This window comes from Bactrocera latifrons, unplaced genomic scaffold (assembly GCF_001853355.1).
Source record: "Bactrocera latifrons isolate USDA-ARS-PBARC rearing strain unplaced genomic scaffold, ASM185335v1 scaffold_0, whole genome shotgun sequence".
Classification (NCBI taxonomy): Eukaryota; Metazoa; Arthropoda; class Insecta; order Diptera; family Tephritidae; genus Bactrocera; species Bactrocera latifrons.
In genome coordinates, this window is record NW_017534406.1 from 970,689 (window position 1) to 998,101 (window position 27,413).

Below are 27,413 nucleotides of genomic sequence, written 5' to 3' on the forward strand. Positions count from 1 at the left end.
TATAGTAAGCCGATCTTAATAATTTCTTCGGAGATTACATTGTCGGCTCAGAAAATGACCTGAGCCAACTTTTATGAAAACAATGTTGTCAAATGTGAAAGTTTTCCATACAAGAATAGTGGTCCGATGTCGGGAGCTCCGACAAATAAGCAGCTTCTTGAAGAGAATATGACGTTTGTAAAATTTCAAAACAATATCTTAAGCACTGAGAGACTAGTTCGTGTATATACAGGCAGACAGACGGACATGGCTAAATCGACAGCTTAACATACTGATCATTATGTACTTTATAGGGTCTCCGACGCTTCCTTCTGGAGATTACAAACTTCGTGACAAACTTAATATACTCTGTTCAGGGTATAAATATGCTCAAACGAAATATTATCATCTTAAATCAAAATTATGGATTCCTTTTTGGATAACCCGACAACAAGCAGATGTTGCTAATCTGTATGCCCCTCTAATTTAGAATAAATTTTAATCTGCACGATGAAGACCGTACTTTGGACTTCCACTTTCTTATAGCAAATCTAAATCTTATCAGATTATTTTGAGTAAGGCTGACGTCTAAGCTTAAAGATATATTTAACTATAATTAATCTCGTTTTAGCACAGGAGATCCTTCAACTAGTATTCTTTAAAATATCTATGTGTCTTAGAATTTAGGAGAAATATCCACATAATTTTAGTAGTCGATGTACTAGACGTCTACATCTATGAGAGTTAATGTCGTTAATGAATGTGTTTAAAGTTTTTTTTTTTTTTTGGAAAATCAAGCGTTAGTTAAAGTCCTCTCTAATAGAACAATTAATAGTTGGTCCATTTCGAGTTTCCCTACTTTTTTAAAGAACACGTACAGAAACTTCAAATTTAATGGGGAATGTTTATTATCATTAGAACATTCTTTAGCATTTATTTTTTGAAGATTATCTTTTTCATATGTTGGCCGCGGCTACGTCTGATATAGTCCGTCCGATGAAGGTTTGAGCATTTCGACTGATAACTGGCGAATAGCATGCGAGATGTTTTGCTCCAAGGACTGAATCGCAGCGAGATCGTCGGCATAGACTTTAAACATTACACATCTTCACCAGAAAAAGTCTAATGGTATGATATCACACGATCTTGGTGTCCAATCGTCCGGCCCAAAACGTGAAATTATCTGCTCACCATGTTCTTTCAATAAATCCATTGATTAAGCGTTGTGTGAGAAGTAGCGCCGTCTTGTTGAAACAAATGTCGGCGAGATCACGAGCTTCAATTTGAGGCATCAAATAGTCGGTTATCATGGTGCGATAATCATCGGCATCATTTTTGAATAAATATGAATTCCTCCGGCCCACAAAACACACTAAACCGTTGTTTTTCTGGATCAAGTAAATGTCAGCTCTTGAATTTCTTCATGTTTCTGTTCGTCCCTTGAAGTGGAAATGCGTCTCATCGCTGAATAAAATTTTGTTAACAAACGTTGGATCATTTTGGAACTATTCAAGAGCCCACGTCGTTCCATACATCAATCCATACATCGACTCTCCACGGTCTTCGTTCACTTCCTTTCTTTTTTTTTTTAATGCGTGCTGGACGTGGTGTATTCGGGTCTCAAGGATGGTGATGTTACGAATAGTACGCGCGATAAGCCGATCATGTTGACCATAAGATAAGCGAAGCGCGCGAAATACATTCTTTACAGAAGGTGAATTTTCGTAATAAGGCTGAACGATTTGTAAACTTTGTTCAAGAGTGAGTTTTTCCATGATGAAATGCCAAGCAATACTGAACAAAAATAAGGCGAAAATAACAAAGCTTAACGCTATTGAAAATATACCTCCACTTTGATCATCCACTTTGACCTTTATAACCCAGAAAGAAAAGAAGCTGTACTCGTACTCAGGATTTATTTATTCACTAAAAAAGACATCAGCTTTCTGAGCAGAAGAATCCATCCTAATAAACCAACGATCGAAACGTGTCGTTTCCTTGGTAAAAACAACTTTATTTTAGAAGAGTGGCTCCCTTTAATTTTACGTTTTAAGACTTTGGTCGCAGTTGCCTTCTTACAATCTTCTGTGATGTTCTTTTTGTAATATATTTTAAATATGTACAATATATTTGAACTATACTTAATAAAATAAATATCTCACTTCCTTAGGCTGCGATTTGCAGTTTGTGCATAAATTCCGTGCAGGGTCATGGACGTCTCATGGATCCACCTGCACGAAATGCCATGTGGCGATTCGGCTTTCCGAACGCCGTAAATTATAATGATAATGAACTATTTTGCGGTGGATACGCCGTGCAATGGGAGCAGAATTCGGGCAAATGTGGAGTCTGCGGGGATGCGTACCACGTGAAGACGCCACGCCCGCATGAGGCGGGTGGTGAATTCGCGAAGGGCATCATATCGCGGTACTACGCAGCTGGACAGGTGAGTGAACAATTTAGAGTTTGAATGAGAAGCTAAATTTTGCTAGATAATTTAACACGAATACAAGTTGATGATATGTTTGTTTTATTCGCCGTATTTCTAGGAAATCGACGTTGAGGTTGAACTTACTGCCAATCACTATGGTCGTTTCGAAATGTTCCTCTGTCCCAACAATAATCCACGACGCGAGGCTTCACAAGCTTGCTTCGACCGTTACCCACTGTACATTTCGGGTAGTCGGGAACATCGCTTCTTGATACCACGTGACGCACCCAAAAAGGAGATATTCCGCTATCGTGTACGTCTGCCGCCATACGTTACATGCACGCAATGTGTACTGCAATGGACCTACTATACAGCCAATATGTGGGGTACTTGCTCCAATGGCACTGAGGCAGTGGGCTGTGGCAAGGCGGGTATGTTGTTTGCAATTATTAATATATATATAGAAACGATTCGCAAAAGAAAAAAGTCTTTATAACTGTTTGAAAAGAGTTCGAAAGGCTTGCGGGGACTCCACTCGTATTAAAGTCAATTTTTACTTCTTCACAGAAACTTTCCGCAACTGCGCCGACATTGCGATTGTCTCCAACACCGGTGGCGGTGTTCCACCGATCTTTGTGAATAACAAATCTCCATATCTCCTTTACTACAGAGACTATCGTGCGCCGGATGACAACAATGTGTTCCCGCTTATTGTGCGGTAAGTCTTACTGTTTTCATATGTGAGTTCTTGTACGCGTATATGTGTGTGATTGTGTGGTGTGTTGAGTGCATTAAAATCGATTTGAATTCATTTTGCTTTAATCTGTATATTTACTTTGCTTTTCTAGCAACACCACAAGGGCTTAAACTGCGCGCGAATTGAGCCTGCATTTCTTAGTTGCTTTATTCTGTTGCTTTGATTGCTTTTTGCTGCTTATTTTTTAGTCATTTTAATTATTATTTTTATATAGAAGGTATGCAAGATATCTAAATACAGCTTAAGGTTTCTTATAAGAAGCTCCTTTGCTGCTTTTTTTGCGCCCTTATTGCTTTCTTTTTTTATTTTTTTTTTATTTCTTATATATATACCTTTTTGGTTTTGGCATTATTTTTGCTATAAAAATTTAATTTAATCGAGGAAAAAATCAAATCACTAGGCTTATTAATATTTACTACTAAATATTAAACTTTTCAATAAACACAATTGTATAAAAACATGAAAACAAACTCAATAGCGTTGTTTTATTTTACTTTAATAATCCTGACCTTTGGTGTTGGCGTGCAAAAAAATACATTTTTAATTTATTTATTACATATAAAAATAAATATAAAACTGTGAATTTGTAAATTAATAAATAATAATTTTATTAAAAGAGTAATACTGATAGAATTCATAAGGATAACCAATAAACTTTTCGAGCTATCCTAATTAATTATAATAATAAAATAGCATTTTAGCATCTGAAACCGAATAATTTTAACCACACAGACTTCCAATATAACAGTGATATTCAAAACTACTAAACGAACACGTTATAGAAAATAATTATACTGGGTTTGTCCGGAAAGTAATAGGATTGAGTCGATTTAAAAAATTTCTTGCCTTCTGCGGCGATGCAGCGCTGCCTGCGCGATTTCCAAGCATTGAAGGCGTCGCGGATCCTGCTTGGATCCCCTCTGTCGTTTCAAAACGTTTCCCTTTCATCGGCGTTTTCAGGTAAGGAAACAAAAAAAGTCCGGGGTTGCACACCTGTGATTACCTTATCCAAAAATTGGTGGTAATTTTCACACAAATTTAAAATTTTCTTGGCACACTCCAGCTCGCCGAAATTTCTGTTCTTCAGTGAGCACTATTGGGACCATCTTCGTGCACACCTTTGTACTCCGTCACAATGTCAAGAACCACAGATTTTGAAAAATTTAACTTAAGTTTGCGCGCACGAGTCATATTGTCGGTGTTTGTCGAAGTCGCAGGTCTGCCAGCACGGTCTTAATCAGCGACCTCTTCGCGGCCCTTCAAAAAGTCCAGGTGGCCCGAAGAATACCATTTCTTGCTAAATCAACATCTGGGTAACCCTGCTTGATCATATCAAACGTCTCTGTTGTAGATTTATCGAGTTTCACAAAGAATTTAGTTGCGAACCTCTGATCTAACGAACGCTGCACTTTCGACTTGCACCACTCACAGAAACACTTTGCGTGAAAATGTTTGTCCTGACTCTCCAGGTGTTCGGAGACAACTGATCAGCCGCTCGTTCGTTAATTAGGAGTGTCCTCTACCGAATCCAGTCGGTGCGCTCCGAAGTACAATCGCGGCGGAAGAGCGGATAGTCCTATGATTTTTCCGGACAAACCCTGTAGAAATATAAAAAAGGTAGATAGCACTCTCTTTCATATTTTTCTTCTTCTCTATTGGCATAGAGACCGCTTACCTCTTTACAACGAAGTTTACAACAACACGCTAGTCATTCCTGCGTTTCGTTATTTGGTGCCAATTGGAAATTCCAAGTGGAGCCAAGTCCTTCTCCACCTGATCTCTCCAACGGAGTGGAGGTCTTCTTCTTCCTCTGCTGCCAGCCACGGGTACTATGTCGAATACTCTCAGTGTTCGAGAGTTTTCATCCATTCGGACGATATAACCTAGTCTTAATTCGCTGAACTATGTCAATGATTTCGTATATATTGTACATCTCATCGTTTCATCGGCTGCAATATTCGCCGTTGCCAATGTGTAAAGGAACATAAATCTTCCGCCGAACCAGCAGATGTAGCCATCGCCCATGCCCTGCACCATATAGTAGAACGGGATAATGAGTGGCTTATAGACTTTGGTTTCTGTTCGTCGAGAGAGAAATTTTTTTCTCAATTATCTACTCAGTCCGAAGTAGCACCTGTTTGTCCAAGATAGACGAAGTTATCATCTATCTATCTGTCAACAGTGACTTTGAAGCCAAGTCGATAATGTGACGACTGTTTATTTCATAATAGTAGATATTTCGTCTTGTCCTCGTTCACTAACAGACTCATTTGCTTCTTTGCCCAACCTGCTAATGCATACTCTATATGAGTTCGCCTCTCCATTTGAATAGCTCGGCCCCCATCGCTTTGTTATCTTTCAGACCTGTAATTGCTATTCGAACTTCTCCATTCGTCAGCTTCATTCTCATCGATTGAGAAATCGGGTTCACCGTTTCCTGATGTTAGTCCTTTACTGACATTTAGCAAGCTGGAAAATTTTCCCTTCATAGTCTTAGTATGCTCTGGGCATCGGTCACTAGATCACCTCTGAGGGTTCTACAAGAGTATGCTCCGGTCCTTTCGTAGAAGAAGCAGCCAGGTAGTTTGATGAATTTTCCTATTCCGAAATACGGCCGATAACCACATTACGGGCCTTTGAGGCTGAATTTACCGACTGTTGTGTCAAGAATAGCTTCTTTTCCCACCCCGGCGTTATCATGATTTTAACATCGTGGAGGAAGCAGTCTTCACGGGTGCGCTTATAGAAGACATCTTATCTTTGGTTACAACATCCGTCTATTCCGTCAGAGCATAGGCGCAATTCAGCAATGTCTTAAAGAATCTCATTGTGATGTGGATTATTACCAGACAGTCATTAACTGGGATGAATGCCAGAACTCGGCGACTGAGTCTCTTGCCACCACGAGTCTCACGTCTCAGTCACTGCCCCGTCCGCACTTCTTGGCTACTGTATCTTTTTCATTGAGGTTGTTTTTTACGTCGCGGGTCTCTCGCCTTCAAACGTATGTTTTCTTTTTTGGATACCCAGAGGATATTTGGTCTAAGACCGGAAGTCTTGAGGTAACAATATTCTTAAAGGCAGACCCATGTCCTCACAAATACTAGTATCCCCATATAGTAGCTGTAAGTTTGTAAATACTATTCCTGGACCTATGAAACAAATCCTTAGTTTTAGAGATTATCATACTTGAATCATATCTGCTTCGTTATTGATTTCCATCTGTTTTTCTATTTTCAATACCTTATTATTCTTAATTATAAATTTATCCGTTAACTAACGCATACTATGTAGATTATTAATGTAAAGAAAATTGTATTATATTCCTAAAAACTATACCATTAACATTAAACATTTTAAGAAATTATATATTTTGTTTTAAATTCATGATTTCAAATCCAAAATATAACTATTTCGAAAAAAAAATATTAATTTGTTAAACAGTGTTGTTGTTTATTGTAAACGGTCACACAACTTAGTTTACTGCCTAAAGTTATGCAATGAACAATTGCTCTAATAGCGACATCTGTCAGCTCAGTTGGCTATGAATATAATGAATGAAATGTGTGGAGAACTTGACTAGGAGTGATGACAGGAAATGACTTCATACAGAAACGAGAGAAAAGTAAATCAATATTAGGGTGCTTAATAATAATAGGAATAACAACTATTGATAAAAGCAGGGTCCGCAACAATTATGAAGAAATAGGAGTAATGAGGCAAAATATCAATTTCAATAATAAGTTTTCAATTTATTTTTTTTTTTTTTTGTCCCTGGATATAGACGAAATTTAAAAAAAAAATTTTTTTTTATTATTTTGCTTGACCGAGCACAACCAACAGTATCTACTCCAACCATAAGTCCATACATTCCGCTGAACTCCTAAACATTTTATATTGTGCTTAAGATGGTTTGTTTGTTGGTTAGTTGCTGTTGTTGTAGCGGCGGAATCCTGCAGAGTGAACAGTCCTCGGTCAGATAAAAATCCGGGCTGGTTCCGATTATTGAATAACATATCCCTTTGATCCTGGTTTCTTCTTCGAGAGCTAGTGAAAGGTTACTGCAGTCTCACGAAATCAGTATCCACTTCGGGTAGGAGACATTGATCTCTTCAACATTTCATATTGTGCTCAATGCGTTGTCGAAAATGAGAGCCAACCTCTCTTTAATGAAAAAGAATCCAATATTTTAAGAAAAAAATATTCGACTCAAGAAGAAAACACCACCTTTTTTTGTATAAAAAGAACTCATTACATTTTACTGCACAAATTTCGAAAAATTCAATAAAATATTTTGGCAAATAGTGTGTTACACCCGAAAATCGTTGTAAAAGAAATTACAGAAATTAAAATCTTTCTCCAAAGCAGACCACAAAGATATTTGCACTTCTGCAATTTCCTCTTCAATCAAAATTTTGAACTACTTACATCTTATCCGAGCAGAATTATTTCGAAATACATGTAAAAATACGAACAAACGAGCGAAAAGCACTAACTAAGCAATACAAATAAAGAATTCACTAGTACTACGAGAACGAGATAGCAAGAGAGAAATGATAAATGCGCTTGATTGCTACAGGCAGCTAACTCCCCAGCACCTCAACATCTGACATCCGGATATGTAATGGCCATGATGAGTAGAAGAAACACGGATATTTGTACGCTGCCCACGAGTATGGTCTTGAAAATGTTATTCTTCGGATCCGGGTTACTCGCCGGTGACAATGGCGTATGATGCCGACGTATGCGTCGACGTTTATGTCCACGTATCGGTGCTTCACACAAACATATGCGTATGCGTGAGGTGTTCACCGCTCTTTCCTCTAAAGTCGTGGAAATTTCTGCCGCCACTACTGACCCTTCCGGACGCTGTTGTTGTGCATTGTAGAGCGCATCATTTAACGTACACTGTATCTCCTCGATCTTCAATGGCTCCTTCTCATACTTGTAAGGTACACGTGCGCTACGAGCGCTATCGCCAGCTTCCTTTGAAGATGTCTTCGGTACAGGCTCTGCAGTGCGCAAATCTTTTTGTTGTGACACCGAGCCCTCCAAACTGCCTATAACACAGGGACTATAAAGGAAACTATTGAAGAAACAGGGGTCCTGCTCCAGCACATTGAACGGCACGAGTGTGCTCTTCGGTTTCAGGTAACGCATCAGTAAATCGGGGTTCTCCTTGAGACGCTTAAAGGAAGTGCGCTTCAGTTCGGTGCTGTCTTTGTTGGAGGGTAGATAAAAGTGATGACTAGCTTGCTCTTTAAGCTCCACAATAGTCTTGTGCTCCATGCGAAACTCCTGCACAATGCCGATGCAACGACGCACACCCATCGAGAGAAACTCTTTGCAGGCATATTGGAAATTATCGGGGTGACTGACGTGCCACTTTGTTTCGAGCGTTGTGGCAAGCTTATTCAGTTCCTGCAGCTTGATATCACCCTGTGAGACGGTGCGCTTCAAGGTGGCTTCTAATTTCTCACCCAACGCCTTCAAAATGATGATCTCTTTCTCAAGTGTGGGCACATTCTTGAATATCACATCGACCTGTTGTTTTTTGGGCTCCACATCCAGCGTTATAACTGGCTTGTGTATGGCTACAGTCGTTGGTGAACTCACCACCGGATGATCGTTTAGATTATGCAACGCCGACTTCACAACCGTCTCCTGACGTATGATCTCCTTCAACTGTGTTTTGAGTATCTCTTTGAAAAGTATGGAGTCGTTAGGCTGCAGTTGACGATGTCGCTCATCCGTTTTCACCACATTCTTTATCGTGGCTATCTCATCGGGCGCCATATTTTTCTGTCTACAGTCCAGTAGACAACGGAAATTCGACGAAATTGTCGCGCTCATATTCAACGAATCTGTGGTGGGCACTGCCATCAGTGGCGCAATCACAAAATCATCCAAAGAATCCTGTGATTCTATTTGCTTCTCCATTTCGGAGTCCTCGAAATCATAGTCGGTGTTGAGCTGATCATTCAGCAAGCAATTAACGTTCTCCGAACGCGCCGACACCTGCTTCAGCGAGCATTCCTCCGAAGAAGTCTTCGAATTGCAAATACTGCGCGCTGTTAGTATCTCCTTAATGCGCTTACAATTAAAAGCGTTCTCATCCAAATCGAAATCATGTAAATACGTTGCTTTGCTCTTGATTCTTCGAACAGATTTCTTCTCCGTTACGCGTTTGTTGAGATTTGTGTTCGGCGTTAAGGGTTTTTTATTTGCACGTTGCGACGCCGCGCGTTGTTGCTGTTGTAGGCGTTGTGTACTCTTCGCTGTCGGTATTAGCGTGCGGCTTTTGGAGCCTAACAGGAAATTGCCCTCATTACTAGCGCTCTTCTTGACGCGGCTCAAACGATCCCAGACAGTTTCTTTGTTCGCCAGTCCTGGTGACCGCTCTGAGAGCGAACGAAAGGTTACTGCAGTCACTTGAAATCAGTACTAAGTTCGGGTGGTGGAAATCGTTGTCAACAAACTTGCTTACTCACCTTTATTGAGACTCTTCAACTTTCGCCGCAAATCCTTGTTCTCATTTTCTTTTTCCATTTTCATCAATAGGCTCGGTTTGGCTTTATTCACCACGTTCGGCATTGTCCATTCGCTTTGATACTCCGTCTATTTATTTTTTGAAAAAACAAAAATAAAAATTATTTTTTTTGTAAGCAAGTTTTTTATATTTTTCAATTATTTGTTTTAATATAGTATTTTCAAAAATTTTGCTTTTTTTTTTTTGATTTCACATTCACAATTTTTTCAATCATGAGCACTTTTCTAATGTCTACTTTCTGAAAACATTTTTTGAACGATTTTTGGAACGCATTTTGGGTTTGCTAATGGAAAATTTTGAAGTTTTCAAATTTCTATGCTTATAAATAAATAACGGAACAAATGTGGTTGTGACTTACCGGTTTTGAAGATATTTTTTCGTTTTTTGCGCGCACAAACATTGTTTGTTTAGGACTCAGAATTTTAAAGCGGTCAATTTGGAACAATTGGAAAACTTACGAACAAAAATAATAAATATGAAAATAGATTTGAAAAAAAAAGAAACTAATGCCGTAGATATTTTCAAAATGAAAAGAAAGAAAAATATTTTTATTTTGAATCGCTGTAGTTAGGGTTGCAACTTACAATAATGAGTTGATTTTAAAGATGTAAAATGATGGTGGCAATACTTATCCAGTCCTCTTATTGCTCTATAAATGCTTTAGTTTTAGTTCTCCGAAACTGGAACAGAAGTTGGTGGAATGAGGTCTGGATCCCACACTTATCCAACTTCAATTCAGCCAACTCAATTCTGGATCCTCTACCAATATATTCTTAATTAGATCTAATTCTAGCAACTTCGGTTCCAGTTTGGTGGATCTGAAGCTGAAGTAAAACGAAAGTATTCATAGAGCTCAGGTTTTGCGGGACAAACTGAATCCTATAATATCATTCTAGGCATAGAAAATAGAACTAACAATACTTTCTAATATTTTTAGATGACTTACTTTCTGAAAACGTACTTCAAAATTTTGATTTAAGCGGCTTATCTTAAGAACATTTAAGCTATGTGATTTAGTTTTATTTGCAAAAATCAAATTTACAACTTTCTCAGTTATCAGTCTTTAGCTACTTTAACGATTGACTGTTAATCAAATAAAATCGCACCAAAAAACGAGCAAACTGAATAATATCAAATCTACCTGAACTAGCTACTAGACTCAGAAATCTGACGATTTTCCATGCTCCTCCTCACTTATCGAAAGATTCCAAGTCTAGCAGCTATTTTCGATAGATAGGACTTTATTCAGATTGCTCGTTCTTGATTTAAAAGTCACTTTTATTCCTGCTAAAAATATCTTCTTCGGAGCATTCACATTTATGTCGGTAGTAATATGCCTTATCGCGAATAACATGTTTTAAAATATATATTTCCAATGGGTTTAAAATCACAAAGAACGTAGAAACTTCTTATTTATTCTCCCACTGTCTTGTAACTTAATCATCTGAGATTGCAGATCGCGACCATTTGCTTCGTATAATACGGGACTTAACTCCTCTACCAGCTAGTTATCGATACAGCTTCATTACTAGTTTTTAGTTCCACCATTTATATGATATGGCTCAGTGGACGTCTTTAACCAGTAGTATTAGGAGAAATTATAAGCTAATCTCGCTAATACTTAGAGAGTAATAAATAACTGGTATAAGGCAAATAGACTTCAAATAATTACCAGTCGACCTGTTCATATATAAAACTCTTAGAATATAATAAATACCTCCGGTAACATTACTTACATATATATACTAACCAATCTTTGTTTTTACTTCTTCTCTTTGCAGTGACCAAAAATGTATTGCCGCGCCAGCATTCCGTACCATTCCCGGTATGGATAATTGGTGTGAGACGAACTGCTTGCGTTATCCACCCAACTGTCCGGAATCCGCATGTCATTGTCCGTAAGTGAAAATATATATCATATATTTACTACATTATTGATTGATTTTAACTAACATATTTCAAACTCTATACTGAACTAATTTTATTTTATTTAGTGCTACTTTTTCGATCTTTTATTGGCTTTCGGGTTCTTTATTTTGTTTTTGAAAATGTTGCGAACAAATCAGTATATTTATTTATATTATCTGGATTTGATTTGAATCTACTTTCCAAAAATCTATTTAAATAATTTTTTAACCTACCCCATAATAATTCTTATAAATTCTATATAATTTTTTTTTTTTTTTTTTTTTTTTTTTTTTTTTTTTTTTTTTTTTTTTTTTTTTTTTTTTTTTTTTTGCTCCGCAACATGTAACACCGAATATTTTAATTTGTTTTTCAAATAACGAGTGAAATTGAGATCGGATAATGAAATCGCGGTTATTTCAGTCTATGTGTGATAACTCGAAGTGTCGTGGTTAAGAGAGATCTGTCTTCTTCGGTGGTTGGTTTTCTTAAGGTTCTGCTTTGTTTTCGTAGTATGCTTTCGATATGTCCAGTTTTTGTAAAAAAAAAAAAACAGGCAACAACTTGCTGAAAGTGCTTCCTGCGCGAGCAACTTTTGTTGGATTAGGATTATCTTGAAAGGTCCATATAGGCGACTGCTGTTTACTTTCGGCATCATAAACGTAAGTCCACGATTCATCACTTGTAAGGATGTCGTAAATATGTTTCGAAGCACCACAGACGTATTTTTTTAATATTGCTCTCAACGAACCGACACATTGTGTGGGAACCTACGTGAGCAAATTTTTTTCAAAATATCAAAATCAAATGTTTATGCATTTTTAAATTTGTGCGGGTTCCACTATCCCTCCAATGCCTACAGTTGCCTCATTCTCACGATAGATCACATGACGATCATGCAATATCAGTTTGCGCATAGTCTTAAAAGTTCACGGAACTACAACTGATTTTACACGACTTTCTCGGAATTCGTCTTGAAGTCATCTGCAACCTCGATTGAATTCATCATACCAAGTACAACTGGTTTTTAAGTTCATCGAATCACTATTGCTGAGTTAATCAACTTCGAAAGTTCTAAAAAATAAACGCAATAAATGTTCGTGAATTAATTCCATTTTTTGGTCGAAATGAATATTTTAAGTTACTGCCTGATAATTCTTTAAGAAAATCCTTTATGTGGGTCTATAATATCCCATAGACTCCTGAAACCGAAAGTGAGGATCAGCTCATCGTGCTAATAGGTCGATATTATGCGCTTAATTTGTTGGTATTTGGCACCAAATATGGAAGAAATCGGCGCATACCGATACCGGTGATTATGAAAATAGCCATTCCTTACACTTCGTTCACTGTTTGAGCTTACTTAATGAAATTAGATGAAAATGTTGCACTTATGGTAATGTCATTTGGATAGAAAAAATAAGTTCATCCTTTTCCTACATTTAAAATAAGTCCCTCATAAACAGTACCTTGTATTCCGCGAAATAACTCAATAAGTTAAAGTGTATGCATGTTGCTCCTAACATAAGCTAAGCTTAAAACGGTTTTGGGTTCAATATAGTAATTTAGTAAGTTTTCTGCAACGAAAATTAAAAATTTATATATATATATATTAAACTATTATAATTACAGTAAGGATTGTGTGGCGATCGGTGAATTAGAGGGACGGGAAGGTGCGGACACTTATTGCATGGATGAATGCCTGAATCACGGTTCCGTGTGTCCAGTGGATAGATGTCGCTGCTTCTAAGACAACACAAAGTTTCGAACACTGCCTGTAAGAGTATCGCAGAGACTTATGGTGTGCTCTTCAACGAACAAAGTTCATAAGCGCTCAAGCTTGTGAGGAACGGATCAAAGCTGTGCTACAAATTCTGTGCCTTTTTATAAATACCTATGTATGTACGATGTAATAAAATGTTTTTGGTAAAAAAAATTGCGAAAGCTTTTATTATACTAACAATCCTTGAGGATAAATTGAATGTTTAGAAATTTTCGCATTTACCGTGATTTTTTGCCATTTCCAACAGTAGTCGAAGTGAACTACTGATTGATTTCCGGCCGAACTATTCACATGCGGCAGCGAAGGACTGATAAGGAGCATGTATCAGCTTCTTTATAGAATATGGTAGGACGAAAATATGCCCGACGATTGGAATTTAAGTGTGTTCTGCTCAGTCCCCAAAAAGGGAAACCCCACAAACTGCTCTAACTACCGTGGGGTAAGCCTTCTCAACATGACATACGTATGTATAAGGTTCTATTGGCCTGGAAAATCAGCAACTCACCAGATATTCACCACACCACCTTTTCGTCGATTTCCAAGCTGCTTTTGACAGAACAAAAAGGAGCTGCCTTTATACCACTATGTCTGAAATTGGCATTTTAATACGGCTGTGTAAACTGTATTGTTCAATACCAAAAGCTCCGTCAAGATGGGGACGGACCTCTCTGAGCCATTCGATACCGAAAGTGGTTTCGGACAAGGTGACTCCTTATCCTACGCCTTCTTCAATCTACTCTTGGATAATATAATTCGAGGTGCAGATGTGAATAGAGAAGGTACAATCTGCATAAGAGTGTACAGCTGCTGACGCCGATGACATTGATACCATCGGCTTCAACATCCGCGCAGTTAGTTCCGCTTTGAACTCAATTGAGAAGTCCAAGACCAAAATCTACAAGTCACTCATTATTTCCGTCATGCTATACAGTGCAGAGGCTTGGACGATGACATCTGATGAGTCGACGTAACGATTACGCTACGCTAGGTAGGCCATGTCGTCCAAGCAGACGAAAATACTCCAGTAGAGGAAAGCCCAATTGGGGAAGGACATGGCTTCGGTTGGAATCTCCGATTGGAGCCACATTGCGAAAAAAGCAACGATTGGTCCGCTGCTGTTAACTAGGCTATTGCCGCATAAGCGTTGTTTACACCAATAATGAAGATACTTTGAGGATTTGGTACATATGTATACTCTATACTTTCTTTTACAGACACGGGTTTCTTAAATAGTCCGTAATTGTCAAAGAGCTAGTCAAAGGGTTGGTAATCTTAAGTATAAGTCTATAAGATCGTCTATAGTCTTCCACAACTTGCTCCATCTAATTTTTTACTTACATTTCCGCTAAACTTAATTAAATGAATACACATTTCTAATTTTTAATTTTTATTGCAAACTAAAATTTGTGATGAACTGTGTGCTACGGTACAATGGGAGCCAATTGGACTGAGTCTATTTGCAATGAACGACGACGGCATGTCTAGCTGAACACTTGTTGAGAAAATAGCACTAAATTCAAATGCACTAACATTGTAACTTAGCACAATAAACCAGGAATGAGAGGGCATGTGCCAAATTGTGAGAGCACAGAAGTTTTATTTGAAAAGCGAAAAGTTAAGATTTACGCCATCGAAACAAAATGAACGCACGTTCTTTACGGGTGTAACAATAGATGATCATATACTTTTGTGGACTGATTTCATTCTGCACAAAATATGTGGAGCGCGACGTCCGAAGTTCAGCTACTCGGCGCTGCGATGTTCGAAAATGCTACGGAGCTCCTCAACGCTAAGCTCTACAGCCTTCTTACCGGCATCGCGTAGAAACGGTTCCAGTAGTTTCACATACGTCTGCACTTTACGACGGTCTTCCGTTGCATTGCTAGACTCGTCACACAATGAATTGCCTGCTGTCAGTGAACCAGGATCGGGCAGCGATTGCGACTCTATTGGATCGAGCGATTCAACGCTTAGTAGCACCTCACCGGGTTGAAGCTCGGCTTCAGAATTCGGTGGTGAAGCTTTGTTGCGCAACTGACTGAGCGGTAAATCGGTGTCATTCGATATGGCGCGCAACGAATATTCTTCCGAACCGGTGTCACTGTTTTCACGTAATGGCGGTGGCGCATTACGTCGTAAGAACGTATCGAAACGATGACGTACGAGTAACGCTACCTTGCGCCAACGTTGTCGCGCACGTATGCGTCGATCCTCATCGTTTTTGGACGACATATCCGACATGCCGCCAACCGCTCGACTCGTATGCATATCCTCAAAGGTCTTAGTAGGACGCGATGTGTCGTTAAATGCCATCGATGGCATATCCAGGCCGCCAGCATCACGTGTGAACTTGCATTGCAATGTCTCGTGCTCCGTTGGTTTGCCAAACTCGATTAAAGATTTACCTTCTGAGGCCTTGCGGTGACCATCTTTCTTAAGTTTTCTAGATAGATTGCGACTGGAACACGAATTACCGAATTGAAGACGAGTCTTGAGTCTATCTTTCAACTCCTTGAGTTCTTGTTCCGCGCTAATAACGATCTTCACATTGGATTTACGTTGACTTGTTGAGATTTTTTGTATATTCATACGTGAACGATCGTTGCCGTAACTGATGCGTTTATCCGAACGCGCTTTACGTTCCAATTCTATGCGCGATGACATACTGCCGACGGCGGCACCCGATGCCACAGCATCGAGACGCGACGAACAGCGATCGACCAACGCATTCATTTTCGAATACTCTTTGCCCAGCTCCTTAGCCTTCACCAAGGTCTCGACGCGTATCTCCTCGTTCGTACGTAGACGATCCATGGCCGTCACACGTCGTCGTTTCCATTGTGATGATGTCTCTTTGATCTCTTCGATTTCGCGAAAGAGTCGCTTCAGACGCACCTGTCGCATCTTCATTTCAATCGTGCGATCATTGAAGTCTTTGATGCGCTCGTATTCCTCTTTTAAACGTTGCAGCTGGCCATTCTTTTTACTGGTGCTAACCATGCGTCGAAAAAATGGTGTCGATTTTATTTGATAGGACATCTTTGCGTTGCCTAACTGTCAGTGTTAATCGTGAAAGTGTTTATGCCTTTCGTTATCGCACCTTTCTTCGTTCTCTTTTAACAGCTTGCTCGTTTTTTTCTTTCGTAAATAAAAAAATTTCTTAATTCTGATTTGCAAAATTTTACATAAACAATAAATTTAGTTGACACTCATGAATTTTGGGACACTTCGGCTAGATTCAGTCGCTTCGTGTAGTAAAGTCTCAGTTTACGCTAAATTTGTACACCAGACACTTTTTATTATGTTTTTCTGATTAAAAAAAATATTCAGCTTCTTTTCAAAATTATAATAAAAAATATTAAAAATGAAACCACAACGTCAAGGAAAAAATATTGAAAGTCGAAGACTAACAACAAGTATTCTTCCCTCAAATAAGTGCTACGAAAGTGACAACATTGAGTCTTTGAGTGATTTTTAAGAAACAGGAAAGCTCACACTTTAATAGCTTTTAGAACAAATTCCTTGTACGATTATTGTGTCTTACAATCCTAATACGAATGACCTGCGAAACCCAGTAGGAGTAACCGGTCACTATATCATTGTAAGACTCTCCAGCAAACCGAGTTTACCAATGGGAAAACGAATGATGATTCACCGCGAATATTAAAGACATTGCATGAAGGCATGGAAGCGCATAGAGTTCAATAGATCATCCGAAACGTTAGAGCTACCAAAAGGATGCATTCCACAAACCTCTTTTATCTCCAGAATGGTGATTATTGGTGAAAAATATCCTCTAGGTATCCAAAAAACATCCTTTTAAAGGCAAGCTAGACTGAGAAATCGAAACATTATCTCCCTGTCAAAATCATCAGGGTGGGAAAAGAAGATAATTCTGGCACAACAGTCGGTAAATTCAGCCTCCACGATGAAACATCCCCAAATGGGTTGAGGCTTATCGACTTCGCCGGGGCCCGAAATATGCTTATCTATAGTACTAGATTCCAAGATAGATTATCGTTGGTCCGTAGAGCCACCAACCAGATCGATCTTATTGTAATAGACTCGGACCACTATGTATCTCGTTGTAGCCAAGACACAACCCTGCCCCTGTGTAGCAAAAAACGCACGCCAACAAAGACAAATAAGGTTCGACGTCGAGAAGCTGCAATCACAACAGATAACCGAACTATTTTCTACTCGACTTGCACTCCTGCTCTCTGAGAGCACTCGTTAACAACTCGGTATTAGGGAACTGAGGAACGGCATTTGAAGCTCCTTACGTACAGCTGCAACCGAAACTATAGGTTTTCGGAAAATGCAAAAGAACAGCTGGTACGACGACGAGTGCCGTGTTGCAGCGGAGAGAAAACGTTACAATCGACCGCAATATGTGCGAGATGGGATAGATAACGAGAGTTGAAGAGGGAAGCGGGACGCATTTGCAAACAAAAAAAGAGAGTAGACGAAATGCGTGAGTACGAAGAGCTACCGTCTGAAGAACAACTAAGGGGCGGAGCCAATGGACTACAGACGGAGCTATTCAAATACGGCGGCAAAGAACTAATAAGGAGCATGCATCAGCTTCACTCCCGACGATTGGAAATTAAGTGTGCTCTACACAATCCAAAAAAGGAAGACCCTACCATATCACATATAAGGTTTTATCGAACGTATTATGTGAAGGATTAAAGATATTCATCATACACTAATTCATGGAAAAGACCCGTGTAAAGAAGATCGACACACACCACCTCTTCATCGCTTTTAAAGCTGCTTTTGACAACTAAAATTAAATTTACAACTACTAAAACTAAGACGGCTGTGTAAACTGACGCTGAGCAATACCAAACGCTCCGTCGGGATCAGGAAGTACCTCTCCGAGACGTTCGATACCAAACGAGGTTTCAGACAAGGCTCCCTATCTGTCATAAATTCGAAGTTGTAGATAATTTCGTCTATCTTGGAACCAACATTTACACCAACAACAATGTCACCCACGAAATCCAAAGCAAAATAACTTACCAACAATTGCGAAGTAAAGTCCTCTCTCGATGAATAAAGACCAACCTCTACAAGTCACTCATCATGCGCGTTCTGCTATATGGTGCAGAGGCTTGGACGCGAACATCATCTTATGAGTCGGCTTTACTAGTTTTCGAGAGAAATGTTCTGCGGAAGAGTTATGGTCTTTTGGACATTGCCAACGACGAATACCGCAGTCAGTGAAACAATAAACTCTACCAAATAATAGACGCGACGCAGAATCCGCCGGAGGAAGCTGAGGAAGAGGAAGACCTCGACTACGTTAGAGAGATCAGGGAGTGAAGAACCTAGCTACAGCAATAAAAAAGGATTACACACAATAATTACTTTTTCTAAACTGTTCACACTTTAACTTAACTTAGCTAAACAAAAGACACTCCAACTCCCCAACTCCCAATACGATACAGTTACAAAAATCAGCGTAATATTCCGAGATGACATATTTTATACCATCCCATTGATGTAAGTTTACAATAAAATAGAAATATATTTATTTGGTAACATAAAATATATTCTTTATTAATTGATTGGCGTATATGTATGTATGTAGATATACTATACATATGTTTGAATGTAGGTATCAATATGTTTGTAAGTGCTTTATGTAATATAACATTACATGGTAAACCGATTAATGAGCGGCACACATGCGCATTGAGGCTAACTGTAATTGACACTTCTTTCAATATAATGTGCATAAGTATGTGTGTATGTGCACATACATATACAGAGAGGCTTCAAAACTTGTTGAATCACCAACTATTTGCCAACTCCTTAAATTTTATGACTTATTTTACATTTTAGTGATGTGACCATTTGATAAAAATAATGTAAAACAACAACAATAAAACTAACAAATAAGTGTAGAAAAGAAAATGCAAGTCAGTGTGTGTTTGTATGTTTTTATGTTTAGTTTAATTTAACAGTATAATACATGCAAAATATTTGTTTAATATATATATGTATATGTATAAGTAAGCTTAGATTTAATTAACATTACGCAAGTAACACTGTGTGTGTATATATGTATGTATGTGTGTAAATGTGTAAGTTTTAAAAATAGTTTTGCTTAGTAATCCATATTTCATTTCTTTGTATTAAAAAATAATAATAATTAATTAAAGACAGGCCTTTAAAAGTGCAAACGCTGAGATTTCATGTTAGGAATAAATACAAAAATAAAATTTGAAAATAATTCATCATCTCATTTATAATTTAATTAAAGCCAATGAATGTTTGAAAAAAATATTGAAAGTTAAATAAATATTACGAGCATGGAATTCAATTCTTGGATGTGCGAGCGTGAAGACACTTCTCTAGTCGCTTTTTTATGCACGTTGCTTGTTGAGTGCTTTGAATTTATTTGAAATTAGCATTTTAGCGCAAGTAAATCAGTTTTTTTTTCGAAAAAAATTTTGTCATAGTATTATCACAAGGCGGCTGCAAGTCATACGCTTAATTCAACGGCCGGGATCACCTCTCAGTCGGGGTTTAAAAGAGAAATTTCTTCTTTTTCTTCTTCAATTTCTGCTTATCCATATTTAGTTCGGATTCATCAGCGTCCTTTAATAAAAAAAAAATATATTACTATTACATAACTGGATTGAAGCCATAAAGTAGTTTATTTCACAAACCTTGTCCGCATCTATTTTCTTGCTTTTGCTCAGCTTTTTCGACTCCTTCTGCTTCTTCTTTTCCTTTTTGGAAAGTTTGGTTGTGATTTTTCGCGAGTCGGTGTCTTCTTCACGCTGCGCGGTATGCAGTTCTAAGCGCTGTTTAATACTCTGTGGAAGAGATTATAAAATTTTAGTTAATAACTAGAAATATAAGCATACAATTTCAAAATTAGGGTGGTACAAAATGTTGCAGAAATTATGAAATAAAAATTCCAAGATTTTTGCAATTGTAAGTTGAAAGCTTTTAAAATAGAAACAATTTTTAGAAACGTTGAGAATTATAGTTAAAGAGGTTGCCATATTTATTGAATTAAAATTAAAAATATTTATATATTTTTTGTAAAAATATGCAGGGAAATAATTTGAAACACAGCACAAAAAATTTTTAGAGTTGCCACCTAATTAAAAATAACTTCTGATAAAATATACTAACAATAGAAAAATTTGTAAGTTATTGTGAATGTTAAATTTTCAACTTTAAAAATTTAGTTTAAATAAATTTTAAAATATAAAGAGTTTATGAAGCTGCCACCTTATTAAAAAAAAGTGGAAAAAACTTAATAATTCAAAAAATTTTTAAGTTGTGGTGGGTATAAATTTTTAATTTCAAAATACTACATTTTAATAAAATTTAAAATCTAAAAGGTTTATGAAGCTGCCACCTAATTAAAAAACAGTTGGATAGAACTTAATAATAGAAAAAAATGTTGTGGTAAATATTAAACCAAGCAAACCTAAGTTCAAATAAAATTTCAAATCTAAAGCTGCCACCTAATTAAAAATATGTTGGACTTAATAATAGAAAAAAAATTTAAGTTGGGGTTTAAATTTTAAAATACTATATTTTAATAAAGTTTTAAAGCCAAAGAGTTGCCACCTAATTAAAAAAAGGATTTAACAAACTATAATAATAGAAAAGTTTGTAAGTTGTGATGGATACTAAATTTGGAAATTCAAAAAACTAAAGTTTAAATAAAATTATTAAATAAAAAATATATGTATATTCATTTAAATCAACTTACATTTGCATATATTTTCTAAATTTTCGAAATCGGTACAAGCTAATGCCTAATATAAAAAAATAACTCCTGTCTCTTATACACATCTAGATGTGTATAAGAGACAGCATTACAAAAACACTGCAATCCAATTTTTAAACACATTTTCTTTAAATCGCTGTATATGACTTAAAATTAGTTTAGTATAAAATTACTGAAGACGGTTAGTTACAAAACTTACCAAATCTTCCTCGGCTTCGCGCAGTCGATCCATTTCCAGACATTCCACGACCTCATTACGCAACTGTACCACCTCTACTAAGCGTGCTATGAGTGTTTCTTCACGCGCTTTATCCGAGTCGGTTTTATTGCGTTCGGGTTGCGCCATCAGCACGCGTATCTCATACTCCAAATCGGCTTGCTCCTGCTCCAAGCGATGTTGGCGGCGTCTGTTTGGGTAGAAAAAAAATAAAAGAAGGTTAGTAAAACTTTCCTCAAGTGTATTTATTTCAAAATTTGTGTGCTATGCAGTTGATGGATTTTTATGTAATTTTCTGTTTAAAAGAAAAAGGGCTTAAGTTGACTTAATTGAAAATGAGGTTAGGAAGATCAAATTTTTATTAATGAAATAGTACCTATTTCTAATTCTAGGAGGCCGGAGAATAAAAAAATAACTATAATATCGAGAATAATCGGTAATAAAGAGTTAGTGGGTACCGAAAAGCACACTTAGGTATTTTGGAAGTCAGTTTCAGAATCAAATGAGCCGAGTGATCGATTTTGCGATCACTTAAATCCGACCACTAATAAAAAAAATTGTTTAAAATCACGCTTATATATGATTTACAGGGTTTCAGATTAAAAACTCGGTACAGATGAAAAACTTTGATGATCCAGTGAAAAAAATTCGGTAAAGTTCATCATCGTAACCTAATAAAAGATTTAAACATCTTTTCTTTGCAGTATTGAAAACTAAATTGTACCGAAATTTTAAAGTCATTCCGCAATTGTTGATTTCACTGATTTAACCTCAAAAAAGATAGAGCACAGGAATTAACACAAATTGCTTTTTTGATAAAAAATTCACTCAGAATTGAAAAATGTAACTGATGTTTTCCAAAAAAAACTTAAGAGATTTTTTGTAGTACCGAAATTGTACCGAAATAGCCGTTTTGATCTTCATTATGTTAAAAAAGTCGCTCGGAATTGAAAAATGTAACTGATGTTTTTCATAAATAAAGCTTAATAGATTTTTTGTAGTACCGAAACTTAAACTGTACCGAAAATATTTAACTAAAAGCAGAAGTATGAACAAATACCGCCTTTCAAAATTTTTCTTTAAGTCACACTTAAACACTTTTTTCTTTCCAGCAACATTAACCAAATTGTACCGAAAACGTTTAACGAAATTTTACCGGCATTTCGATTGATCTGCATATTTAACTCTTTTGATTGCTTGAGCGTTTGCATGACACTTTGAACAAGTGAACAATGGTACTATTAATTAAAATTAATTAAGCGTTTAATTAGCATGCGAAATAATAATAATTCGATTTTAGTTAATACTCACAGGTACATGAGTTCGGCTTGTCGACGAAACAGTTCGTTCTTCTCGTTGACCAGCTCGAACAGCTGCAGTATGAGATCCTCGACCTCCTTCGAGTTCTGCACACCCTCCGCCCCGCCACTTGTGCTTGGCTTCTTGCCGTCGATTGCATCTTCCACTGCAGCGTTTGCGCCCAAGAGCTCACCATTTTGACCCTCACAGCGATCGCGTATCATTTTCTCCAAAATAACACCCTGCTTCTCGAGCCCCTGTTGCTGCACTTCAATGATGTCCAATTCATGACGTATCTCTTGCAGCGGCAACATTTGCAACACCTTACGCGGCGGTATGGGCAGCGCGGGCGCTGGACCTTTGCGACGCTTCCATTTGCCATGCGCTGATTTGTTGTATGGCGTCGCGGTGATGTCACAATCCTCGGCGCCTGATGAAGCGGAAATTTGTGACTGCCGATTGCGATTCTGCGCCTCTTTGTTATCTTTCATTTTCTCCAATTGGCGATCGTGCGAGCCGCTGTCGAGCAGTGGATTCGACTCGCGTGTCGGCGTCTCTAAGCTGGGCGGCACAATGGCACGTCGATAAACGACATTTGTCTCCTCTTTCTCGCTATAACGCAATAGTTGTTGCTTCTGTTTGGCATCATCACATTTGCCGCTGCCATCGCCATCCGCGTTGGCGTCCGCATTCAAGTTATCGTCATCATCATCCAGTAATAGGCTCGCATCGAGCGGTATGAGACGACGTGAGCTGCGCCGACTCTCCTGGCTCGTGCACAACTCATCGTCGGCGCCTACCGTCGACCGCATGCTGTCGATGGACAATTGTTTGTTACCCTCCAACAAAGCTTTCTCTTCGTCGGATAGCTTCGAGTCGGATGTTTCACTTTGCAGAGGGTAATTAAGCGAGTTTTTTGGCGCCGTACCATTTGTGTGCTGTGTTGCTGCTGGTGCTGCTGGCGGATCTGTGGGTAGCAAACTGGGATCGAGACGCGCGGGCTTTGGTGGCGCTGGCGCAGGACGTTTCTTACGACCCAACTTCGGTGTGCCGACCGTGCTGGAACTGGGTGTGGATGCTTTAGAGCTGTCGGTCTGACGATCGCTGACCGATGGCGGTGGTGGTGTTGGCGTGACTGTGGGGAATAATTCCTTGGCGAGCGGCGTGGGCGGCGCGGGCGCTTTGCGTGATTTGCGCGAACGCATTGTGCCACCCGCGGACGAAGTCAGCGAGTTATTGGAGCCACGCACATCCGTGTTGCGTTGCAAACTCTGCGGTGTGCTGCCGAGCGAATTGGCGCTACCATAGTAATCGCTGGAATTTTGCAGAATGTACGGTGAGATGGATTGTGCGGATTTGTTGCTGAGGCGTGGCGTGGGTTCCGGTGTGGGATTTTGTGATTGTGATCTAAGTTTATGTGGTGGTATATATTTGTATTTAAGCATTTTTGCAAAAAAAATTTTTTAAACTTTAAATGTTTTTGCTTTTAGTGCGTACGGTGCTAAGTTCTAATTTGCTGTCGACATTTTAAGCAGATTTTTTGTAAGAATACGAAGAATACGCTTGGGCAGCCACCTTCAGTGGCTACACAATTTTCTTTTAGGTATTTATTAAAATTTGTTTTGAATTTTTTCTGAGTTCAAGCGCTGCTCTTTCTCCCGCCAATAGCTGGCCCCAACTGACTACTGTCTAACGCCATCAACCGCTAAGTCCGACTTTCATTCGATTGGTCTGTCGCCAAAAGCTTCAATGCCAACTTAATCAGACGTCAGGTGCATACCAATTGTTCTCAAACAATGGCGAAAATTATGTAGGAAAACTAAACGAAAACACGGCTTACTCTTAGACAAACCGCGGTGTGAACAGGGTGGTACTATTTTGCGAAACTCTTGTAAAGAAAACAACTTGCGAAAAGTAGGCACTTCATTGAAGTCAAATAAGCCGCACAAAAACACAATAACATCTACGCCAACAATAAAAGTTGTAACTGATTAAATGTAAACAGCTTTATAGCCCACAAAGGTACAACAACAGAGTGTCTATAAGTGTCCATAAGCGGTAACTTCAGTTCGTTGACCAAAATGTGGGCAAAAAAGCAAACAATAACACGCTTACATGAACCGCTGAACACTCAAACACGCTTAGTTTGCACATTTATAGCTGACACACAGGGTGGTTCGTATATTTTGTTTTTTAAAATTGAAAAAAAAAAAAAAATTTATAGAGATTCTGTACTTATATGACTGATTCTGCGGGATATGTAGTAGCGTCAACTTTTTGACAGCTTCTAAATACTTCTCAGGACCTAACACAACAAGCGCTCTCAAAAATGTCTTAATATGTACAGATCACATAAAGTCGTTATTAATTATACCGATTAAAAAAAAAGAGTGCCCAGTACGAGAAAAAAATATTTATTCTATAAAAAAAAAATTTTTGATATGTGCCATCCTGTATTCAAACCATGTTATGAATTCAACCTTTTCAAAGCAGTCAAGTCACTTAGGAACTCCCAACTCATAATTTTACGAGCAACTTACTCACTCAACTTGATTCATTTACATAACAAATATGAGCGGTGAATGAAAAACGTCGGCACAACACAACAAGCCGGCAAGTCAGGAAGAAATAAATGCAGTCAAAGGTGCGCACCACGTCCGCGGCTTACAATGAGGTCTTAGTGTTAGTGTAACATAAATGGCAAAACGTGAATAATAGCGGCACAATTCTACAGTTAAGTTATGACACACATAAAGTCATTTTGGTCAAATAATATGGACCAGCATATGCGCATGCGCATTTTAATTACACTAATTCAATGAGGGCAGAAAATAAGTAATATTCTCGACTAAATTTGCAAGGCTGTTGGGAGGAAACTACAAGTGTTAGTCAACTGTGAGTGACTGTGAAATATTATGAGCGGTTTCAGCCTTATATTTTATAGCCTCATGAACTCACAATCATCGCTAGATAATTATACTAGTAGAATATGTTTCTGGATTATCCTAATTCGAAGAAGATCTAACATATTTAAGTTAATAGTTTTCCGTAATATTCTACAAAAAACAATCTAGATCTGTTCGAAAATCTTTATAAATCATGAACTTAAGCTAAAACTTTGTAGAGAAGAAGTCCGGAGACCGTGGAGAGTCGATTCGGCGACGTGTGGAATGACATGGCGCGTCGAGATCAAAAAATTTAATGCGTACAATATAATGTTTGTGCAGGAACTGAAGCCGCTCGACGTTCCCAAGCGACATCGCTTCGCTCTATGAGCTCTTGAAACGTTCCCAGAAGATCCGACGTTTTCGCGCCAAATTTCGTTCACCGATTAGACCCTTTTATGGCTCAATGGGTATGTAAACAAACGAAATTGCCGCATTTGGGACGAAAAGCAACCTGAAGAGATTCAAGAGCTGCCATTTCATCTAGAAAAACAACGGTTCCGTGTGGTTTGTGAGCCGGTGGAATCATCGGTTCATATTTCCTCAAAAATGATGCCGGTGAGAAGGTAGCCGTTAATGGCGACCATTATCCCGCCATGATAACCGACTTTTTGATGCCTGAAATTGAAGCTCATGATCTCGACAGCATTTGGTTTCAACAAAACGGCACCACTTCTCCACACACCGCATCAATCAACGGATTAATTGGGAGAATACTTCGGTGAGCAGACTTAGACGTTAGACTCTCTTCTGTGAGGAAATTTAAAGTCTAAGGTCTATACGGAAAATCCTGCTTCGATTCAGGCCTTGCAGCAAAATATCACGCGTGACATTCGCCAGTTATTAATGGAAACGCTCGAAGAAGTCATCAAAAATTGGACTCAACGGATGGACCATCTGATACGTAGTCGCGGCCGATATTTGAAAGAGATAATCTTCAAAAAATAAATGACAAAGAATATTCTTTCGAATGATAGTAAACATTTCTTATCAAATTTGAAGTTACTGTATTTTTTCTTCAAAAAGTTAGTGAAGCTCGAAATGCTTTACGAGTATATAGGTTTAATGTTAATAAAATTAATTAAATTAACTTCTAAATGTCTAAATAGAAGATCGTGCAATCTTAAAACTCAAGTCAAATTCAGTTCTGCTACCAAAAAAAAATAAAATTTAAAACGACGGTCAAACACTTTTTCTCTAAGATCTGCATTAGAGTTCAGGCTGGGCGTACTATTTAGAAGCTTATTGCGATTTTTTCAGGCTTTTTTCATTCCACGACACTTATAAAAAAATCCATCAATACAAACGTAAAATATTTTTTTGGCAATTACTTCCAAAATAAATACTTGAAGTATTTCCTATTTACTAAAAAATCAAATACTTAATTTTAGGAAGCCAATAGTTACAGTAATTACTTCAATTATCATTACTGTCAAAATACAATAAACTTAATAAATTGAAAATGCCATAACAACAACAAACGCAATCTCAGAATCATATGTTATTAGAAGGCATGTTGTGTGCCTACAACACAACAAGCCAGTAAGCTTTTAAGCGCACCAACAAATTATAAATACACAGCTGTGTGGGTGTTGATTTCAGATTGAGTTTGCAAAGCGAGTTGTTGTTATATAATATGCACGCCCGCACTGATTGCTTACAATTACATGGCGCATAAATGCGACGTCAGCTTAATGATTTCGCTTTCAATATATTAGAAAAAAGAATAGAACAAATTAAGTAATCACAAATAAAAAAAAGGAAAAATTAATAATATAAAATAAA

General features: G+C 37.9%; 4 protein-coding genes across 9 annotated transcripts in view; 1 reads left to right on the plus strand and 3 right to left on the minus strand.

Annotated features, from left to right (window-relative positions):
• LOC108976062 overlaps window positions 1-13,539 on the plus strand; it is a 31,762-nt gene extending 18,223 nt beyond the window's left edge. The window contains exons 3-7 of the mRNA XM_018945004.1: window positions 2,150-2,425; window positions 2,529-2,841; window positions 2,978-3,128; window positions 11,499-11,615; window positions 13,255-13,539. Of these exons, the coding sequence (XP_018800549.1) occupies window positions 2,150-2,425; window positions 2,529-2,841; window positions 2,978-3,128; window positions 11,499-11,615; window positions 13,255-13,372 (975 nt within the window). The 3' untranslated portion in view covers window positions 13,373-13,539. The remainder of the gene's footprint in view (window positions 1-2,149; window positions 2,426-2,528; window positions 2,842-2,977; window positions 3,129-11,498; window positions 11,616-13,254) is intronic.
• Window positions 7,610-10,229, minus strand: LOC108975890. 3 transcript variants are annotated; one of them, XM_018944894.1, is made up of 3 exons: window positions 10,076-10,229; window positions 9,659-9,785; window positions 7,610-9,568 (listed from the first exon to the last, which is right to left on the minus strand). In XM_018944894.1, the coding sequence occupies exons 1-3, from the start codon at window positions 10,115-10,117 to the stop codon at window positions 7,767-7,769; spliced, it is 1,971 nt and encodes a 656-aa protein (XP_018800439.1). In that variant the 5' UTR covers window positions 10,118-10,229; the 3' UTR covers window positions 7,610-7,766. The 3 variants fall into 3 exon arrangements, with proteins under 3 accessions (XP_018800439.1, XP_018800363.1, XP_018800282.1); XM_018944818.1 differs by having other exon boundaries at window positions 7,610-9,589; XM_018944737.1 differs by having other exon boundaries at window positions 7,610-9,598.
• A 1,236-nt stretch (window positions 13,540-14,775) lies between the features above and the next one.
• On the minus strand, window positions 14,776-16,795 carry LOC108967175. The gene has a single exon (XM_018930491.1). The coding sequence runs from the start codon at window positions 16,442-16,444 to the stop codon at window positions 15,149-15,151; it is 1,296 nt and encodes a 431-aa protein (XP_018786036.1). The 5' UTR covers window positions 16,445-16,795; the 3' UTR covers window positions 14,776-15,148.
• Window positions 16,796-19,686: 2,891 nt separating this feature from the next.
• LOC108972126 (MICAL-like protein 1) overlaps window positions 19,687-27,413 on the minus strand; it is a 139,908-nt gene continuing 132,181 nt past the window's right edge. For 3 of the 4 annotated variants that reach the window (XM_018938653.1, XM_018938861.1, XM_018938800.1), the window contains 4 exons: window positions 22,696-24,090; window positions 21,367-21,574; window positions 20,086-20,235; window positions 19,687-20,014 (listed from right to left, as the gene is read on the minus strand). In XM_018938653.1, coding sequence (XP_018794198.1) covers window positions 19,943-20,014; window positions 20,086-20,235; window positions 21,367-21,574; window positions 22,696-24,090 — 1,825 coding nt within the window. In that variant the 3' untranslated portion in view covers window positions 19,687-19,942. The remainder of the gene's footprint in view (window positions 20,015-20,085; window positions 20,236-21,366; window positions 21,575-22,695; window positions 24,091-27,413) is intronic. The other variant, XM_018938723.1, reaches the window with a different exon arrangement.

What these genes read in the sequence shown, in the direction of transcription:
- LOC108975890 (XM_018944737.1), bottom strand. Translation starts at nt 10,117, where the DNA reads ATGTTTGTGCGCGCAAAAAACGAAAAAATATCTTCAAAACCG. An exon ending in AAAAAATATCTTCAAAACCG is followed by an intron (nt 9,786 to 10,075) that starts GTAAGTCACAAC and finishes AAAAATAAATAG; the next exon opens with ACGGAGTATCAAAGCGAATG. An exon ending in GTTGAAGAGTCTCAATAAAG is followed by an intron (nt 9,599 to 9,658) that starts GTGAGTAAGCAA and finishes ACTGATTTCAAG; the next exon opens with TGACTGCAGTAACCTTTCGT.
- LOC108967175 (XM_018930491.1), bottom strand. Translation starts at nt 16,444, where the DNA reads ATGTCCTATCAAATAAAATCGACACCATTTTTTCGACGCATGGTTAGC.